General features: G+C 54.1%; 2 protein-coding genes across 2 annotated transcripts; both read left to right on the top strand.

Moving 5' to 3' along the window:
- Window positions 1-5,171: 5,171 nt before the first annotated feature.
- FANCE (FA complementation group E) lies at window positions 5,172-13,435 on the top strand. Its single transcript, XM_029069663.1, has 10 exons — window positions 5,172-5,392; window positions 7,211-7,805; window positions 9,042-9,077; window positions 9,301-9,360; window positions 9,899-10,042; window positions 10,299-10,422; window positions 10,740-10,815; window positions 11,046-11,112; window positions 11,410-11,535; window positions 11,900-13,435. Exons 1-10 carry the CDS (start codon window positions 5,172-5,174, stop codon window positions 12,026-12,028), a joined length of 1,578 nt encoding a protein of 525 aa, XP_028925496.1. The 3' UTR covers window positions 12,029-13,435.
- Window positions 13,436-15,521: 2,086 nt separating this feature from the next.
- Window positions 15,522-19,628, top strand: RPL10A (ribosomal protein L10a). Its single transcript, XM_029069981.2, has 6 exons — window positions 15,522-15,616; window positions 17,213-17,287; window positions 18,084-18,164; window positions 18,532-18,680; window positions 19,031-19,203; window positions 19,414-19,628. The coding sequence occupies exons 1-6, from the start codon at window positions 15,612-15,614 to the stop codon at window positions 19,582-19,584; spliced, it is 654 nt and encodes a 217-aa protein (XP_028925814.1). The 5' UTR covers window positions 15,522-15,611; the 3' UTR covers window positions 19,585-19,628.
- The last annotated feature ends 636 nt before the right edge of the window (window positions 19,629-20,264 follow it).

Genomic DNA, 20,264 nt, shown 5'->3' with positions numbered 1-20,264 from the left:
TTCCTCTCCAAAATCCCTGAGTGAGTTGTCTACAACCTCTGCCTCAAATTCTTCTCCTCCAAGTCTCTACTTGACCCCCTCCAACCTGGTTTCAGGCCCCTACTCCACCGTGATCTTCCTGGACCACTTGGATGCCTTCGACATTGTGGGCCACCCCTTCTTCCTGTCAACATTATCCAACCTCGTCTTCACTTTACTCTGTTCTCTCCTGGTTCTCCTCATCTCTCTGGCCGTTCATTCTCAGTCTCCTTCACGGGTTCCTCCTCTGTCTCCCACCCGGTAACTGTGGGGGTCCCTCAAGGCTCAGTTCTGGTTCCCCTTCTGTTCTCCATCTACCCTCACTCCCTTGGAGAACTCATTCACTCCTATGGCTTCAACTACCACCTCTATGTATTCTATTTATCGTGATTATGTTGTCTCTTGATTCTATTTATCATAATTACGTTGTCTCGATTCTATTTATCGTGATTATGTTGTCTTGTTTTTGTCCATCTGTCTCCCCCGATTAGAAAGTGAGCCCGTCATTGGGCAAGGATTGTCTCTATCTGTTACCGAATTATACATTCCAATTGCTTAGTACAGTGCTCTGCACATAGCGCTCACTAAATACTATTGAATGAATGAATACCCAAATCTCTATCTCCAGCCCTGATCTCTCTCCTCCTCTGCAGCCTCTCATTTCCTCTTGTTTTCAGGACATCTCTACTTGGATGTCCTCCCGTGACCTCAAGCTTAACATGTCCAAAACTGAACTCCTTAACTTCCCACCCAAACTCTATCCTCCCCCTGACTTTCCCATCGCCACCCTCCTTCCTGTCTCACAAGCCCGTAACTTTGGTGTTATCCTCGACTGAGGTCTCTCATTCAACCCACCTATTCAGTCCATCACTAAATCCCGTCAGTCTCACCTTCGCCATATCGCTAACATCCACCCTTTCCTTTTCCATCCAAACTGGTGCCACGGTAAAACAATTTCTCATTCTATCCCGGCTGGATTACTCAATCAGCCTTCTTGGTGACCTCCTCCCAGCCTCCCGTCTCTCCCCACTCCAGTCCATACTTCATTCTGCTACCCGGGTCATTTTTTTTGTAAAAACGTTCAGGACGCGTCACCCCGCTCCTCAAAAAACTCCTGTGGTTACCCACCCACCTCCACATCAAACGAAAACTCCTCACCATTGGCTTTAAAGCACTCTACCATCTTGCCCCCTCTTACCTCACCTCGATACTCGTCCTCTACAACCCAGCCTACACACTTTGCTCCTCTAGTGCTAATCTGTGGCTAGACTGTGGCTCCGTCTTGCCTGTCTCGCCGCCGCCACTTAGGCCACGTCCTGCTTCTGGCCTGGAACGCCCTCCCTCCTCAAATCTGATAGACAATTCCTCTCCCCCACTTCAAAGCCTTATCGAAGACCCATCTTCTCCAAGAGGCCTTCCCGGACTAGGACCCCTCTTTCTTCTTCTCCCGCTTCCTTCTGCGTCGCCCTGACTTGCTCCCTTGGTTCTTCCCCCATCCCAGCCCCACAGCACTGATGTATATATTTATAATTTACTTATTTGTCTTAATGTGTATCTCCCTTTCTAGACTGTGAGCTCATTGTGGGCAGGGAATATGTCTGCTTATTGTTGGACTTTCCCTAGTGCTTAGTACAGTGCTCTGCACACAGAAAGCACTCAATAAGTACTCAGTAAGCACTCAGTACACGAGAAGCAGCGTAGCTCAGTGGAAAGAGCCGGGGCTTGGGAGTCAGAGGTCATGGGTTCGGATCCCGGCTCTGCCACTTGTCAGCTGTGTGACTGTGGGCAAATCACTTAACTTCTCTGGGCCTCAGTGACCTCATCTGTAAAATGGGGATGAAGACTGTGAGCTTCACGTGGGACAACCTGATTACCCTGTATGTCCCCCAGCGCTTAGAACAGTGCTCTGCACATAGTAAGCGCTTAACAAATACCAACATTATTACTATTAAATACAATTGAATGAATGAATTAATCTGTTTCAAGGTTCTATGGTGTGATTTTTTTTTTTACGGTATTTGCTAAACGCTCACCACGTGCCACTGTTCTAAGGTGTGGCGTACTTACAAGCTAAGCAGGTTGGACACAGTCCATGCGTGTCCCACATGGGGCTCACTGTCTTCATCCCCATTTTACAAATGAGATAACCGAGGCATGGAGAAGTAAAGTGACTTGCCCAAGGTCATATAGCAGATGAGTGGTGGAGTCAGGATTAGAACCCAGGCCCTTCTGGCTCCCAGGCCCATGCTCTAACCAATAGGCCATGCTACTTCTCTTCATCCATGGAGGTGCATTGGCGTGAATTTCCTGGGAGCAGAGAGCATATGCATTCTATCCATCAATCAATCAATGGTATTTATTGAGCTCATACTATGTGCAGGGCAATGTACTAAGCAACTGGGAGAGTACCGTAGAGTCGGCAGACACGTTCCCTGCCCATGATGAGCGTACGGCCTAGAGGGGGAGACGGACATTATTAGAAAGAAATAACTTATAATATATGATTTAAAATGCTGTGGGGTTGACGGTGGAGTGAACATCACTCAATCAATCATATTTATTGAGCGCTTACTTTGGGCAGAGCACTGTAATAATAATAATAATAATGTTGGTATTTGTTAAGCACTTACTATGTGCAGAGCACTGTTCTAAGCGCTGGGGTAGACACAGGGGAATCAGGTTGTCCCACGTGGGGCTCACAGTCTTAATCCCCATTTTACAGATGAGGTCACTGAGGCACAGAGAAGTGAAGTGACTTGCCCACAGTCACACAGCTGACAAGTGGCAGAGCTGGAATTCGAACGTATGACCCCTGACTCCAAAGCCCAGGCTCTTTCCACTGAGCCACTGTACTAAGCGCTTGGGAGAATAGAGAAGGAGCGTGGCTCAGTGGAAAGAGCCCGGGCTTGGGAGGCAAAGGCCACGGGTTCGAATCCTGGCTCTGCCACTTGAAAGCTGTGTGACTGTGGGCAAGTCACTTAACTTTGAGAGAAGCAGTGTGGCTCAGTGGAAAGAGCCCAGGTTTGGGAGTCCGAGGTCACGAGTTCGAATCTCTGCTCTGCCACTTGTCAGCTGTGGGACTGTGGGCAAGTCACTTCACTTCCCAGTCCCTCCTCTGAAAAATGGGGATGAAGACTGTGAGCCTCACGTGGGACCACCTGATGACCCTGTATCTCCTGCAGCGCTTAGCAAATAGCAACATTATTATTATTATTATTATAAGTGCTATGTGCCAAGCATTGTTTTAAGCGCTGGGGTAGACGTAAGGTCAGGAGGTGGTAATGTGTCCAGGGGAGGGACGGGAGGCTATTTATCTTGACTCTATTTATTGCTATTTATCTTGACTCTATTTATTGCCATTGTTCTTGTCTGTCCGTCTCCCCCGATTAGACTGTAAGCCCGTCAAAGGGCAGGGACTGTCTCTATCTGTTGCCGACTTGTTCATCCCAAGCGCTTAGTACAGTGCTCTGCACATAGTAAGCGCTCAATAAATACTATTGAATGAATGAATGAACGAATGAATGAATTAATGAACGGATGGATGGATGGAAGGAAAGAAAGAAAAGAAAGGAAAGAAAGGAAAGAAAGGAAAGAAAGGAAGGAAGGAAGGAAGGAAGAAAGGAAGAAAGGAAGAAAGGAAGAAAGGAAGAAAGAAAGAAAGAAAGAAAGAAAGAAAGAAAGAAAGAAAGAAAGAAAGAAAGAAAGAAAGAAAGAAAGAAAGAAAGAAAGAAAGAAAGAAAGAAAGGATGACCCCTGACCCGCGGGCGGGGGACCCAAGTGGGGCTCGCGCCTGCGCCCGGCCACCGCCCGACCAGGGCTCGCGCCTGCGCGCGCGGGCACCGCTCGACCCAAGGGGGGCGGGGGGGCTCGCGCCCTCCCCGCGGCTCGCGCCCCCTCCCCGCGCGCGTGCGCCCTGAGGCGTCGCGCGCGGAGAAAGGGGCGGGGCCCCGTGTTTCCCGCCGCCCTCGAGGCGTGGGCGCGGCCCGCCCGCCACGCGTCTTCTCATTCATCCATCAATTCATTCATTCATTCATTCATTCATTCATTCATTCATTCATTCATTCATTCATTCATTCATTCGTGCATTCGTGCATTCATTCGTGCATTCGTGCATTCATTCATTCATTCGTATTTATTGAGCGCTTACTATATGCAGAGCACTGGACTAAGCGCTTGGAAGGAACAAGTCGGCAACAAGCGGGGGGAGGGGAGGGGGCCATTGGCCGTTTGGGGGTCCCTCTGGAGGACAGAGATCCCCGCCCCCTCCCCTTCACGAATGGTGGCTGCCTTGCCCCGCCCGAACGTAAACCCCCCCCCCCCCCCCCCCCGATTAGACTGTGAGCCCTTCAAAGGGCAGGGACTATATCTCTCTGTGGCCCAATTGTCCATCCCAAGCGCTTAGTACAGTGTTCTGCACAGAGTAAGCGCTCAGCAAATACTATTGAATGAATGAATTGTCCATTCCAAGCGCTTAGAACAGTGTTCTGCAGAGTAAGCACTCAATAATAATAATGTTGGTATTTGTTAAGCGCTTACTCTGTGCAGAACACTGTTCTAAGCGCTGGGGGAGACACAGGGGAATCAAGTTGTCCCACGTGAGGCGCCCAGTCTTCACCCCCATTTTTCAGATGAGGGAACTGAGGCCCAGAGAAGTGAAGTGACTTGCCCACAGTCACCCAGCTGACAAGTGGCAGAGCTGGGATTCGAACCTATGACCTCTGACTCCCAAGCCTGGGCTCTTTCCACTGAGCCACGCTGCTTCTCAACAAATACTATTGAATGAATTGTCCGTTCCAAGCGCTTAGTCCAGCGCTCTGCACATAGTAAGCGCTCAATAAATACTATTGAGTGAGTGAGTGAATGAATGAATGAATACCCAGGGCCCCTCCCCTCAGCCCCAACCCAGCCCCGCCCCCTCCTGGCCCCGCCCCCTGATGACCTCACCCTCCTGGCCCCGCCCCCTTCACGCACCCCCCCGGCGCGAGCTCCGCCCCGCCCTGGCCCCGCCCACGACGCGAGGCCCCGGACGTCACCCCTAAGCCCCGCCCCTTCGCGGTCCCCATGACGTCACCCCTGCGGCCCCAACCCTCCTTGGCCCCGCCCCCTCCGGCGCGTCCCCCCGGAGCCGTGTTAGGGGCGGTGTTTGCGCGCGGATGGCGGAGCGGGAGCGGGAGCGGGAGCGGGAGCGGGAGGGGGGGCGGTCGGGGGTCCTGGGGCGCGTCGGTTGGGCGCGGGAGGTGCTGGGGTCGGGGCCGGGGTCGGGGCCGGGGCGGGCGCTGGGCGCCGTGCGGCGTTGGGGGCTGCGCCCCCTGCTGGAGGCGCTGGGCCGCCCGCACCCTGCCGCGCCGGACCCGCCGCAGCCATCCCTCACCCAGTCAGTCACCGCTTCTCATCGCCCCAACCCAACCCAACCCCCCCCCCCCACCTGCTGCCCCCCCTCCTCCTCCTTCTCCCTCCTCCTCCTTCTCCTTCCTTCTCCCCTTCTTTTCCCCCTCCTCTTCCTCCTCCCCCCTCCTCTTTCTCCTCCCCTTCCCCTCCCTCCTCCCCTCCTCCTCTTCCCCCTTCCTCTTCCTCCTCCCTCTCCCTTCTCCCTCCTCTCCTCTTCTTCCTCTTCCCCCTCCTCTTCCTCCTCCCCCTCCCCCTCCTCCTTTTCCTCCTCCCCCTCCCCCTCCTCCCTTTTCCTCCTCCCCCTCCCCCTCCTCCTTTTCCTCCTCCCCCTCCCCCTCCTCCTTTTCCTCCTCCCCTCCCCCTCCTCCTTTTCCTCCTCCTCCCTCTTCCCCCCTTCTTCTCCCTCTTCCCCCCCTTCCTCTCCCCTCTTCCCCCCCTTCCTCTCCCCTCCTCTCCCCTCCTCTCCCCTCCTCCTTTTCCTCCTCCTCCCTCTCCCCTCCTCCTTTTCCTCCTCCTCCCTCTCCCCCTCCTCCTCTTCCTCCTCCCTCTTTCTCCTCCCTCTTCCTCCTCCCTCTCCTCATCTTCCTTCTCACTCTTCCTCCTTCCCCTCCTCCTCCTCTTCCCCCCTTCCTCCCTCTTCCTCCTCCCTCTTCTCCTCCCTCTCCCCTTTTCTCGTGGCTCAGTGGACAGAGCCCAGGCCTGGGAGTCAGAGGTCATGGATTCCAATCCCGGCTGTGCCACTTAGCTGGGTGACTTTGGACAAGTCACTTCACTGCTCTGGGCCTCAGTCACCTCATCTGGAAAATGGGGATAGAGGCTGTGAGCCCCACATGGGACAACCTGATCACCTTGGATCTCTCCCCATCCCCAGCACTTAGAACGGTGCTTTGCACATAGTAAGTACTTAACAAATGCCATTATTATTATTCTTCCCCCATGCTGAGAAGCCTTGTGGACCAGTGGATAGAGCACAGGCCTGGGAGTCAGAAGGTCCTGAGTTCTAATGCCATGTCCTGCTCTGTGGCCTTGAGAAAGTCACTTAATGATAATAATAATAATGGTGTTTCTTAAGCACGTACTATGTGCCAAGCACTGTTGTAAGCACCAGGGTACATAAAAGATCATCGGGTTGTCCCACATGGGGCTCACGGTCGTCATCCCCATGTTACAGATGAGGGAACTGAGGCCCAGAGAACTGAAACGACTTGCCCAAGGTCCCACAGCACACGAGTGACAGAGCCGGGAGTAGAACCCACGACCTTCCGACTCCCAACCCCAAGCTCTTTCCGCTAAGCCACGGTGCTGTTTTCTGGGCCTCAGTTCCCTCATCTGTAAAATGGGGATGTGGGACAGGGACTCTGTCCAGCCCGATTTGCTCATATCCACCTCAGTGCTTAGTACAGTGCCTGGCACACAGTAAGCGCTCTTGTCCTCTTTTCTTCCCTCACTTTTTCTTCCCCCCTTTCTCTCCCTCCCTTTCTCCCCGCTTTTACCTCCTCCCTTTTCTTTCCCCCCTTTTCTTTTCCCACTTTACCTCCCCCTTTATCTTCCCCCCCTTCTCTTCCCCTTTCCTCTTCCCCTACCTTCCTTCCCCCCTTTCTCTTCCGCCCCTTCCCCCCCACCTTCTCTCCTATGGGACTTGCAGCAAGGAGGGGCCAGGCTCAATAATAATAATAATAATAATAATTATGGCATTTGCCCGCACCTCCTTCCACCTTTCCTCTCAGCTGGGTCCAACGGCCAGTATTCTTCTCCTCGGGGTGTAGGTGATTTTGCTGCTGACTCCCCTCTCCCTTCCTTGCAGGAATCCGCTGCTGCTGCAGTTGCCACCCCTGTGCCAGGGAAACCTCCTGGCCCTGCTGCTGGCCACCCGCCCGGCGCTGCCCACGCCGGCGGTCCGGTCCCTGCTGCAGCTGGCCCGCCATCCCTCTGCCTCTGGACCCTGGCTGAGGGCCCTGGAGGAGCTGCTGGGGAGGGAGCTGGGTGAGGCAGAGGAGGGGGGCTCCCTGCTGTCTGCCGAGTGCAGGGAGCAGCTGAGGGATCTGTGCCGGAGGCTCCGGGGACCGGGCCGGGGGCTCGGGCCCAACGACGCCGAGGTCCCCGGTGAGGCGGCGGAAGACCCGGGATCTCAGTCATACGGAAGGGGCAGGAAGGGGTTGGAGAGGGAAGAGGACAGCCGGGATGGAGAACCACCCCCCAAGAGGCCTCGGGTCCTGGAGGAGGAGGAGGAGAGTAAGGAGGAGGGTGGGAGTCCGGGGGAAGGGGCATCAGCTGAGGCTGGGGAGGAGGAATGCCCCTCAGGGACTGGAGAGAGCAAGGACTCCATCAGCCTGGGAACAGTGGATGAAGAGGCCTGCTTCAGGCAGGGCGAGACTCCGGATTTGCCCCAGGACATCAAGGTACTGCCGGTCTGCTAGTCAGGGGGCTCCTGGGGAGGGGCAGCACGGTGAGCTGGCCTGAGCTAGGTGCCCGTCCCCTCACTCCAGCCACCGGGTCCCTGTCACCATCCCCCCAGATCCACCCTAACCACCGCGAATGGCCCTGGACGTAGGGGATGAGCGCAATAGCTCAGGATCAGAGGCCGTAACAAAAGCCTCACGTTAATCTTTGGGTCGGGCCGGTTCAGGTGAGAAAACCCGCATCCGTTTTGGTCGGGCTGCATGCCGGTCATCACTGTGTATCTCTACGTTCATTTTTCCGTAGGAAAGCAATGTCCGTTGCATCATTCGAATTGATTGAGCGCTTACCGTGCGCAGAGCACTGTACTGAGTCCCGGGAGAGCACAATCAAACAATAGAGCAGAGTCGGTAGACCCTTCCCACAACGAGATCTTGACTTGCCCCTTTAGTGATGTTGGCTAGAGGAATTCCTGTAATTTGCTCGGGATTCTTCGTACCGATGGCAGGTGGGGGTCATTAAAGAGGACGGCAGGGTTTGGTTCGGGTCAATATTTAGCCTGATCTGTGTCTCACCTCCGTGCCTGACTCAAAGAAGGCTACGATGCCCAAATCCTGGGAATGGATCGGGATGGCGTAAAGCCAAACCAGGCCACCTTAGGAGGTACCTGGGTTCCAGAAGTGCTTGGAAACTTGCTTCTGAGGGACTTGCAGGGTTGCCCCCGGGGACTGGCCCCATAGCCGAGTTCGTTTGGCCCTGCTGCCCCTGCTGGAGCTGAACCGGGCAAAGGCGGAAACCCGGAACTAGAGGGGACCCCCTTACTGCCCAAGGATCGGAGGCCGCCTAAGCCGAGTCAGGGGCTCAGGGACACATGGGTGAGATGTCACCTGACCCAGCGTGGCCTAGTGGAAAGAGCACAGACCTGGGAGTCAGAGGACCTGTGTTCTAATCCCGACTCCGTCCCCTTGCCTGCTGTGTGACCCTGAGTCATTTAACTTCTCAGTTGCCTCCTTTTCCTCCTCTGTAACATATTCTCCCTCCTACTTAGACGTGCAAGCCTCAGGTGGGACAGGGACCGTCTGACCTTCTAATCTTGTATCCACCACAGCGCTTAGCGCATAGTGCTCAGGGCAGAAAAAGCACTTAAATATTATAACCTTCACCCTCTCTCTGGCCCGAGCTCTGCCCCCTCCCCGCCACTCCCACCCACCTCTCCTCCCCATCTCATCTCTTCTCAGGCCCTGGTAGCCCAACTGTTGGAGGTAGAATGGGAGGTAAGTAATTTGCTCACGCCCTCTCTCCGCCCCTCGCTCTTGTCCATTCCCATCCTGTCCCCCGACCCCAGAGGTGGCTCCCCATGGACGACTGTGGATCCTTGGGGCTCTAGTTACCGAGAAGAACCAGACCCTTGGGGGGGAAGGGGGAGGGACTGAGAGAGAACTGGGCAGGGGTGGGGTCTCCAGGTAGCAGCCCCGGCGTCTTCTCTTCCCCCAACAGGGACCACCGGGGAGCGGCCCCACCGACCTGCAGCTCCTCAGCCGGTGCTCCCCCCGCCAGGTGAGAGCGGACCCAAAGAGCTGACCAGGACGCTAGCTCTGGGCTTGTCTTTTCGTCATCTTTAAGAGCAGCGCAAGTTGTGCGTCTCCTGGATGCTGCACACTGTGTTTGGAACTGCGTCCTTCCCCTCCCCCCCGCCCGCCCCCGGCGTGCCCACCCCATCCCCCTTTTCTGTAACAGCAGCATCAGAGCTGGGAGAAGAGGCGCCTGTGGGTTAATTAATGTTGGTATTTGTTAAGCGCTTACTAGGTGCAGAGCACTGTTCTTAGCACTGGGGTAGATACAGGGTCATCAGGTTGTCCCATGTGAGGCTCACGGTCTTCATCCCCATTTTACAGATGAGGTCACTGAGGCACAGAGAAGTGAAGTGACTTGCCCACGGTCACACAGCTAAGTGGCAGAGCCGGGATTTGAACCCATAACCTCTGACTTCCAACCCCGGGCTCTTTCCACTGAGCCACGCTGCTTCTCTGTGGGTTGTACAGGCCACCTCACCACCTCTCGATTCTCATCTCCCTGTCCCCCCCGACCTCTGCAGTTGGAGGCTGTGTGTGAGCAGCTGCGGTTGTGCCAGCTCCCAGACACTGGCATCTTCCAGCTCAGCAGCTGGCTCCTGGGCCTGGCACCCGACCTGAGTAGCGGCAGTGCCACTGTGCTGGCCCAGCACCTCTTCCTGGACAAGGTGTGTGCTCCCAGGGTGGCATGGGGGTGGGGGAGAAAGGGCGGTTGGACCGGAGCCAGCAAAATATGGGTGGCTTGGCCGAGCGGGCTGGGTGGGCAGGGGGATGGAGGGGCTGAGTCGGGAGAGTCGGGGGGTTCAGGGGTGATGTGCCTTACTCTGCTGCTGTCCCCATTACCGGTGGAGGGAGAGGAAAAGGAGGGTGCGTCCCTGACACCTCTTATTCACTCCCTGACTCTCCTCCACTCGACCTCTGCAGATCCTGTCTCTGACGGCCCCGGCCTCACGAGTTCTCACGGCTGCCCTCTCCGCCTTCTTTACTAAGTACCCACACGCCATCGGCCTGGGCCTTTTTCGCCCCTTGCTGCTGTCCCCTGCCACAGGTAGCTTCCTCCTTTCCTCCCTCCCTCCCTCCCGCAGTCCCATCCCCCAGTGTCCCTAAACTGCCTCTGTTCCCTGCCCCCGTCCCCACTCGGGCCCAAGGAGGCCCATCCTTCAACACCAGCTCCACTGCCCCGCCTCACCGCATCTGCTCGAGACCTCAGCCCACACTGTTCCAGGTCCTTCTCTCTGTGGCAAAGAGGGTGGAGGGAGCTCTCCCCAACGGTGCCCGAGAGGACAAGGCGACCACCCCCCTTGCCCCGCTCAGAAGTTGGCTCGGGCCCAGAGTCTCACCCCCCACGCACACCTCTTTGCCTAGGCCCCCTGCAGACAGGGCTACTGTGCCAGCTGATGGAGAAGACCCTAGAGCCGGAGCAGCTGATCCTGATGTTGAGGTGTGTGTGTGTGTGTCCCACCAATTTCTCTTCCCTTTGTCCTCTTCGCACCACTCCTTCACCCCACACATCCTTCAGTCCCCATGGCTCTGGCCGGATCCTGTGGGTCCCAGTTTTGGCTTGCTGGGATTGGGAGGCGCCTCCGTGGCAGACCCTTTGTCTCTACCTCCACTCCTGCCCCGGGCTGTACCATCCCCGTCCTGAACTAGAGCCTCTCCCTTCCCTCTCAGCCTCACCCTGGACCTCCCCTGGACCGAAGCTACTTTTCCACTACTGCAGAGCCTGCTAGGGCAGCAGGTGAGGGGTGTGGTTGGTGGGAGTGGGGTCCTCGCTGCCTGTCTCCCGGGCATTCTGCCCAACTTTCCCTTGGGTCTTGAGGCGGATACCGTTCTCTTCCCCGCTGCTGTGAGCATTCAAGAGTCCATTCAATAGTATTTATTGAGCGCTTACTATGTGCAGAGCACTGTTAATGGCTGGCAGGCACTCTGAGGTCCTTCTGCCCCAGCCAAGCGGGTGGTGGGTGGAGCGAGGTCTCCTAGGAAACGCCTGAGGATCCTGATGCCAAGGCCCGTGGTCTCTGTCGTCGTCCTTCAGCTGGTGCTCCCCCCCGAGACCTTGGACCAACTGTTGGGGCAGCTTTGCTGCCAGGCTCCCGTCTTTGCCTCCTCCATGGCCTTCTCCCGGCTAATGCTGACCATCCTGTCCCAGTATCGGAGTCACGTGAGTGGACTGGGGCTGACTGGGTCAGGGCATGGGGAACCCGGGAGCGGAGGGTGTCGGGGAGAGCGTGGCACTGGGGACCGCTGAGCCTGACCTCATCTCCTTTACCCCCACCTGACTACCCCCTCCCTTCTCCTGCGACTAATCCCCTCCGTATGGCTTCCCCCTCACCCCGCCTTCATTGCTATCCCTCAATCTATTAATGCCTGTCTCCCCCCTAGACTGTAAACTTGCTGTGGGCAGGGATTGTGTCTATTATTCTATTGCTCTCTTCCAAGTACTCGGTGCTCCGCACGTTATAAGCGCTCGATAAATTTGATTGAATGAATGAGTTCTCCCCCCACACTTCGTGTCTCCCCTCCAGATCACAGAAACACAGAAACTCTCCCTCGCTGCCGGACTACAGCTTAATACCACCTTTCTAAGGAAGACCCTGCTCACGGTCTTAGGGTGCCCACTGACTTCCAGCGAGGCTCCTCTCCCTGCCCCCTGAAGGGAGCCCCTAATCTGCCCACCTTAGGAACCATTTGACCAGGAGGGAACCTGTCGGATCCAGTTGTCCTTGGCCCTTTGGTCAGAGCAGCTCAACTCCCGGCAGGATTCGGGGAGCCCCCAGCAGGATTGGCAAGGCCACTCATTAAACTCATAATGAAGTTGGCAGGGAAGACCAGGAAGCCAGAACTGGTGCCTGTGGGATCTGCAGCACTGCCCACTTGCCACCAGAGTTCTGCACCCACCTTAAGCCTGGCTCAGACCCCAGGGCCAGGGCACGGACACACACACGAGGACCGTCTCTCGTGGCTCCGTGGATTGACAGCCCCAGCTCTTTGTGGATGAAAAGTCAAAGCTGAGCATGGACACTCCTACCTCCGTTTCCCTCCGAGCTGTCAGCGCTGGCTCCGGTGAGATTTCTTCTCAGGAGTGGCAAGCAAGGCCCCCGGCGTGGGCAGAGTACGGCTCAAGCTAATGGGGCTGGGACATCTGACAATTATTTGGCATGGGCATCGTATGCCCCAGAGTTGAGAGTCCTGAAAATTTCGGTGAGCCGGTTTGCCAGGCCCCCGCTGCTCTCCATCTCCTCCTCTCCCGCCGCTTGCCTTTCCCCAGGACGCTACGTCAGTGACCTGAGAACACCAAGCAGGAGGAAGCAGTGTGGGCAGAAGGAAGAAGGAGAGCAAGGGCAGGGCTGAATTACAGCTGGGTCCTAATCCTGCCAGGCAAATGGTGCTATCAACCAGCCCCTTGCTCATGATTGGTGGTTCCCTCAGATCTGGGGAAATAAAAGAAAAAGCCAAAGAGTAGAGAGTGATCTGTGGGACTGGAGAAGAGGAAAATGTCGAACAAGTCCCGAGAAGGACAAAGGGAAACAAGACAGGGTGAGCTGTCTAGGAAGAGATAGGAGAGGTCCTAAAATGTCGGGAGGAGGAACTAGTGACAAGCCTCCAGGAGCAAATAGATTAAAGGGTGAGGGTCACGGACGGTCAACACACTGGAAAAAATGTGTGCTGCAGAACCAAGGGATAACACTTGGACAGGTTCGTTAGTTATCAATTGGGGCGGGAATAAAAAAAAAATCTGAATATAAAACCTAGTGTCCACAGCTCAAGATTGGCTTCTGCTGTACCGTATTTGGGCAAGCCTCGTCTTACATTGTTTGCTGTCTGCTGCTCATCTCTTTGGGGGTTTTTGGTTTTATTTGGAGAAGGAAGGCATTAGTGTCAAAGGAAACCCATACTAGTGGTGTGGTTCAGCCTCAAGAGTGATGTGTTTTGAGTTTGCTCAGCTTTAAAAGATGCTGCTCATGTGGAAGAAACTAAAATTGAGGAATCGATGGATTGGACACCACAGCTCTAGAGTTGACCTATCTCTGTTACCGATTAAAAATAACATTTACTATAAAGTTGACTCCTTGTTGACTTCTGTAACAGTTGCACAGGCACTAGCTTTAAAATTGAAACTTCAAACATAGAGTTTAACGTGCGTCTAGGGAAATGCTTCAAATAATGAAGCCCTACTGATTTTTCAGCCCCTACCAAGGTTGGGCTCATGCTGGGGACTGTGCTTTTTTGTTATGGTATTTAATGATAACGATGATATTTTTTAAGCACTGTGTGCCAAGCACTGTTCTAAGCACTGAGGTAGATACAAGGTAATCAGGTTGTCCCACGTGGGGCTCACAGTCTTAATCCCCATTTTACAAACGAGGTAGCTGAGGCACAGGAAGTTAAGTGACTTGCCCTAAGTCATCCAGATAACAAGTGACGGAGCTGGGATTAGAACCCACCACCTCCGACCCCCAAGCCTGTGTTACCTCCGCTGAGCCACGCTGCTTCTCATTTACCATGCTGGGTAGATACAGAATAATCAGGTTGGACACAGTCCCTGCCCTACATATGGCTCAGCATGGTTTAGTGGATAGAGCACGGGCCTGGGAGTCAGAAAGACCTGGGTTCTAATCCTGCTCTGCCATTTGTCTGCTGTGTGACCTTGGGCAAGTCATTTTGCTTCTCTGTGTCCGTTACCTCGTCTGTAAAATGCACCTTAAGACTGTGAGCCCCATGTGGGACAGGGACTGTGTCCAACCCGATCGGCTTGCTTGGCACATAGTAAGTGCTTAACAAGTGCTGTAATAACCCCTTCTTTACATTGAGGTAACTGAGGCACAGAGAAGTAAGGTGACTTGCCTAGGGGTACACAGCAGGCAAGTTATGGAGACTGGATTAGAACCCAGGATTAGGGAACCCTGGATTAGAGAAGCAGCGTGGCTCAGTGGAAAGACCCTGGGCTTCGGAGTCAAAGGTCCTGAGTTTGACTCCCAGCTCTGCCACTTGTCAGCTGTGTGACTATGGGCAAGTCACTTCACTTCTTTGTGCCTCAGTTACCTCATCTGTAAAATGGGGATTAACTGTGAGCCTCACGTGGGACGACCTGATTACCCTGTATCTCCCCCAGCGCTTAGAACAGTGCTCTGCACATAGTAAGCGCTTAACAAATACCAACATTATTATTAACCCACCTCCATCCTTTAGGCCAGACTTTCTGCAGCCCCAGAGGGCAGGTAGCAGTGGAGGAGGTAGAGCCTCGCACTCAGTGCAGCTAGAGGTTGTCATTTTGCCCCCTCCATCTGTCTTTCCTCCTCCCCTCAGGCAATGTGGCCCAGTGGAAACAGCATGGACCTGGGAGTCAGAGGCCCTGGGTTCTAATCCCGCCCCTGCCACTTTGCTGTGTGACCTTGGGCAAGCCACTTCTCTGGGCCTCAGTTACCTCATCTGGGGATGAAGACTGTGAGCCCCACGTGGGACAACCTGATGACCTGGTATCTCCCCCAGCGCTTAGAACAGTGCTCTGCACATAGTAAGCGCTTAACAACCACCATCATTATTATTATCTGCAAAATGGGGATTGAACTCCCGTTCTCCCTCCAATTTAAGTGGTCAACTTAAAGTAGGCCCTGCTTAGGGAAGTGGAAAGAGCCTGGGCTTGGGAGTCAGAGGTCATGCGAACTGTGAGCCTCACGTGGGACAACCTGCTTCCCCTGTATCTCCCCCAGCGCTTAGAACAGTGCTCTGCACATAGTAAGCGCCTAAATACCAACATCATTATTATTATTCTAATCCCCTTTCTGCCGCTTGTCAGCTGTGTGACTTGGGGCAAGCCACTTTGCTTCTCTGGGCCTCAGTGACCTCAGCTGGAAAATGGGGATGAAGCCTGTGAGCCCCACGTGGGACAACCTGCTGCCCTAGGATTCCCCCCCAACGCTTAGAACAGTGCTTGGCACATAGTAAGCTATTAATAAATGCCATCATCATTATTATTTTCTATCTACCCAAATGCTTAATGGAAAGGGGGTTGGGTGGGCCGCACCGGAAGTCGGCCTGGTGGCTGCCCTGCCCCCTCCCCGTTTGTCATCACGCAACGCCACGCGCTTGCCCCCCCCAAGATGGCGGCCAAGGCGTCGCGTCCGCTGAGTCATCGTCTTCCCCCCTCGATCGTTCTCGCGAGACTAGACCCCTATTTTTAGCGCATGCGCAAGCGCCCTTTCTCTTTCCCTCCCCGTGCCCGGCTTCTGCAGCGCCATGAGGTGAGTGTCGGCGCCTCCTCCGGAATCCGCCTCCATCGGTCCCCGCCGCCATCGGTTTGGGCGGGCGGAGTGACCGATATAGAACCCCCAGGCCCCGATGGCTTTCCCCGCGGGGTTATTGACGCCTTTGGGCACCCTGGAAGGCCTCGATGGAGGGCGATGGAATGCCCTGCCCTCCCCCAACCTCGCCAAACCAGCACACTCCCCTCCTCTGCAAAGCCTTTTGACACCTCCTCCAGGAGGCCTGCCCAGACTGAGCCCTCTCCTTCAATCGTATTTACTGAGCGCTTACTATGTGCAGAGCACTGTACTGAGCGCTTGGAATGTATAATTCGACAACAGACAATCCCTGCCCAACAAAGGGTTCAGCCTAAGCCCTTAACAAATAATGTCATTAAACCCCTCTGCCCCTCATCCCCCTACCTCAGCGCTTAGAACAGTGCTCTGCACATAGTAAGCGCTTAACAAATACTATCATTATGGCCCTAATCCCCCTACCCCAGCGCTTAGAACAGTGCTTTGCACATAGCGCTTAACAAATACCAACATTATTACTCCCTCTGCTCTATCCCCTTCCCACACCATTTATGCATATTTGCATATATTATTTACTCCGTTTTATTAATGATGTGTCCATAACTGATTCTGTTTATCTTGATGGCATTGATGCCTGTCTAATAATAATTATGGTATTTGTTAGCGCTTACTATGTGCAAAGCACTGTTCTAAGCGCTGGGGTAGATACAGGGTCATCAGGTTGTCCCACGTGAGGCTCACAGTTAATCCCCATTTTACAGATGAGGGACTTGAGGCACAGAGAAGTGACTTGCCCAAAGTCACACAGCGGGCAAGTGGCGGAGGTGGGATTCGAACCCATGACCTCTGACTCCCAAACCCTGGCTCTTTCCTCTGAGTCACGCTGCTTGTCTATTTGTTTTGATGTCTCTCACTAACCCCTTTTAGACTGTGAGCCCGTTGTTGGGCGTGGATGGTCTCCATCTGTTGCCGAATTGCACATTCCAAGTGCTTAGTCCAGTGCTCTGCACATAGTAAGCGCTCAATCGATTCGATTGAATGAATGAAAAGCCCTACTGAAAGCTCACCTCCTCCAGGAGGCCTTCCCAGTCTAAGCCCCCCTTTTCCTCTGTTCCCCATCTCCCTTCCTTTGCTCTTCTTGCCCCACAGCACTTGTCTATGTACACATTTATAATGCTATTCATTTTTGCTGATGTGTGTATGTCTATAATTCATTCAATAGTATTTACTGAGCGGTTACTGTGTGAACAGCACTGTACTACGCTTGGAAACTAATTAAGTTTATAATCATGCTACTGATATCTGTTTACTTGTCATGTCTGTCTTCACCCCCCTTCTGGACTGTGAGCCCGTTGTGGGCAGGAATTGTCTCTCTTTTTTGCCTAATTGTACTTCCCAAGCGCTTAGTACAGTGCTGCACACAGTAAGTGCTCAATAACTACAATTGAATGAATGACTTGAACCACGCTTTCTTGGGCTCCATCCTGATGCCCCCGGACCCGTGGCCGTGTTAACGTTGTAGCTGCCGCCCCATTCACGATGAGTCTTTTCTTTCTGCAGCAGCAAAGTGTCGCGCGATACCCTGTACGAGGCCGTGCGGGAAGTTCTGCACGGACCCCAGCGAAAACGCCGAAAGTGAGACCTGCCTCCCGGGATGTGGGATAAGGAAGGGTGGGAATGGAGGGGAGAGGACCTGGGAGGTCCTGGGGAAGAAAGCCTGTAGTGCTTTGAACTGCCAAGGCTGCCCCACATCGTATTCTCATTTCTGCGAGGGAGGGAAAGGCTGTCATTTGTACCCCCATTTTGCCAATGAAGGGCTTGGTACTATTCATTCAGTCATTTATTAAATGATGGTGGGATTTGTTAAGCACTTACTCTGTGCCAAGCACTGTTCTAAATGCTGGGATAGATACAAGGTAGTCAGGTTGTCCCACATGGGGCTCACAGTCTTAATCCCTATTTTACAGATAAGGTAACTGAGGCACAGAGAAGTTAAGCGACTTGCCCAAAGTCATACAGCTGACAAATGGTGGAGCTGGGATTAGAACCCACGACCTCTGACTCCCAAGCCTGCGCTTTTTACGCTAAGCGCTGTACTAAGCGTTATGGTACTATAGTCTCTAGGCTGCAAGTAGGCAGGGGATATGTCTATACCTCCAGTTTTGTAGTACGTTGTAATGCATGCAGTAAGCATTCAATAAATGATTACTGCTAATGATGATAGCCTGGGCTTTCTGTAGACTTGCATGTTTGTAGTCCTGTAGACGTTGAGAAGGGCATGTTAAACTTCTGCAGGGGGAAAAGTAAGAAAGTTAGAATTGGAATAACCTTCTTCATAAGGGTGGTGGTCAACCCGCTCTGATCCTCTGAAGTGTCCTGGCACCTCGGGTGGACTGAACAGTGAGCTGTACTAAACGTGTGTCTTCCTCAGGTTCCTGGAGACCATAGAGTTGCAGATCAGCCTGAAGAACTATGACCCCCAGAAAGACAAGCGTTTCTCCGGCACCGTCAGGTTGGCACAGTTCCGCTCCCACCCGCCCTCCGCCTGCACCCCCGCCTGCCGGGCTCGTTCCCTGGTCCCAGGAGGGGCTGGCAGTCGGGCAGGCAGTGCTGAGGGGCCCGGGTAGTTCAGACCCCCTGGCTCTGCAGGGTTGGCTGGACGGACCCCCACCCTGGGTCTTAAAACATGAGGGGAGGTGCGGTGAGGCTTCGGCCAAGCCCGCCGGCTAGTCTGAGAAGCCAGACTAGCTGTTGGTGAATCCGGATGCTCTGGGTAAGGCTCCCGGCCATGGTCCCAGACTCCCTGCCGTCCTCCCCTTCCTCATCCCTTCCCCTCAGGTGGGCTTCGAAGTGATCCGGCTCCTCTCCCTATTCTCCAGGCTGAAGTCCACGCCCCGGCCCAAGTTTTCTGTGTGTGTTCTGGGTGACCAACAGCACTGCGATGAGGCAAAGGCTGTGGAGGTACCCCACATGGACATCGAGGCCCTCAAGAAGCTCAACAAGAATAAGAAGCTTGTGAAGAAGTTGGGTGGGTACTTGGGACACTGGCTGGAAGTTGTCCAGGGAGAGGGTATTACTGGTTCAACCCTTTAGGCATCTGCAACAGAAGGCTCTGAAGAGACCTGAACGGTTCTCTTGGTAGTTTTGGGTAGTCAGGATGTCGAGCGTGCTGAAAAAACTGACAAGCGGGTCACATCCCACTCACCAACCACCTGGTTGGATTCCAGGGCTAAGGCTAGGATGCCCTGGGAGGAATCAGTCGTGAGTGTAGGACCCTGAGAGGGGTGGTCTCCCTCTATGGATGAACTCTTGAGCTGTTAGATGATCATTCCAGCCCAGGCTGACCGCTGACCGCTGCCCCCGTCCTCTGCCCTCTAGCTAAGAAGTATGACGCCTTCTTGGCCTCCGAGTCGCTGATCAAGCAGATTCCCCGCATTCTGGGTCCCGGTCTGAACAAAGCGGGCAAGTTCCCTTCCCTGCTTACCCACAATGAGAACATGGTGGCAAAGGTCGACGAGGTCAAGTCCACCATCAAGTTCCAGATGAAGAAGGTAATAGGGGGTGAGGATCTCATGGGTGGGCTGCCTACCATCACCTGACTATCTGAATGCGATACCTGGCTGACCTATGTTCCTACCCTCAAAGCTTGGGCTGGGTGGGGGGTGAACCTGGCGGGGTCTGAAACTGATACAGTGGCTAGGTTGGGGAAGCCTGGCTCAGTTTCTCCCTCTTCATCACCAACTCTTTTCTTCCCCCTGTAGGTGCTCTGTCTGGCCGTGGCTGTTGGTCACATCAAGATGACAGAGGATGAGCTGGTGTATAACATTCACCTAGCAGTCAACTTCTTGGTGTCACTGCTGAAAAAGAACTGGCAGAATGTGAGGGCGCTGTACATCAAGAGCACTATGGGCAAGCCCCAGCGCCTCTACTAGTCCTGCACCTATTAAAGGTTGAGAACTGGCTGCCTTTTCAGAAAGCGTCTGTGTCTTCTCCTGTTTCCTTGCAGTGAATACGTGGGTTGAGTGAGAGAGGAGTGAAGTCAGTCCCCTGTATTTGTTGAGCACTTACTGCGTGAAGGTTGAACTGAGGATTTAATGGTGAAAGTGGGTTGAGTAAGAGGAGTTAAGGATGATGCCAAGATTACAGGCTCATGAGACAGGAAGGATGATGATGTCATCTATAGTCACGAGAAAGGACAGGGTTTTGGTGGGAAGATAAGTTCTCTCTGGACATGTTAATTTAGAGAGGTTGGGAGCTCATCCAAGTAGAGATATCTTGGAGGTAGGAGTGTAGGTAAGACTGCAGAGAGGGAGATGGAATGGAGATGGAGAAGATACCATTGGAGAGCGGAAAGTTGATGTCAGGTAAGGAGGGAAGAAGAAAGTGGGCAAGGGTTCATAAAGTGTGAAGGGATGAGGCTGGATGTACAGGTGAGTGTGTTGGATGTTAGGTAGATCTCTAACTTCTGGTAAAAAGGGGAGATTTTAGGGAGATCATGCCTGATGGTTTTTAATTGGTCACTAGTGGCAAGCGGGGTGGGAGGACAGAGTTTGAGGAGGGAGTTGAATGTCTGAATGGGGAAATGATTTTGTCAGCCAGAGTTAAAGCATAC

Source organism: Ornithorhynchus anatinus, chromosome 7 (assembly GCF_004115215.2).
Source record: "Ornithorhynchus anatinus isolate Pmale09 chromosome 7, mOrnAna1.pri.v4, whole genome shotgun sequence".
Taxonomy (NCBI): domain Eukaryota; kingdom Metazoa; phylum Chordata; class Mammalia; order Monotremata; family Ornithorhynchidae; genus Ornithorhynchus; species Ornithorhynchus anatinus.
Note: the sequence above shows the minus strand (reverse complement) of the source record. Positions and strands in the feature narration are given on the sequence as shown.

Bases quoted from the DNA above. Each gene is read 5' to 3' on its own strand.
- FANCE (XM_029069663.1), top strand. From the start codon at position 5,172: ATGGCGGAGCGGGAGCGGGAGCGGGAGCGGGAGCGGGAGGGGGGGCGG. The intron at 9,361-9,898 runs GTGAGAGCGGAC...CGACCTCTGCAG, and splicing joins GCCGGTGCTCCCCCCGCCAG to TTGGAGGCTGTGTGTGAGCA. The intron at 11,536-11,899 runs GTGAGTGGACTG...TCTCCCCTCCAG, and splicing joins TGTCCCAGTATCGGAGTCAC to ATCACAGAAACACAGAAACT.
- RPL10A (XM_029069981.2), top strand. The intron at 18,165-18,531 runs GTTGGCACAGTT...CCTATTCTCCAG, and splicing joins CGTTTCTCCGGCACCGTCAG to GCTGAAGTCCACGCCCCGGC. The intron at 19,204-19,413 runs GTAATAGGGGGT...TTCCCCCTGTAG, and splicing joins TCAAGTTCCAGATGAAGAAG to GTGCTCTGTCTGGCCGTGGC.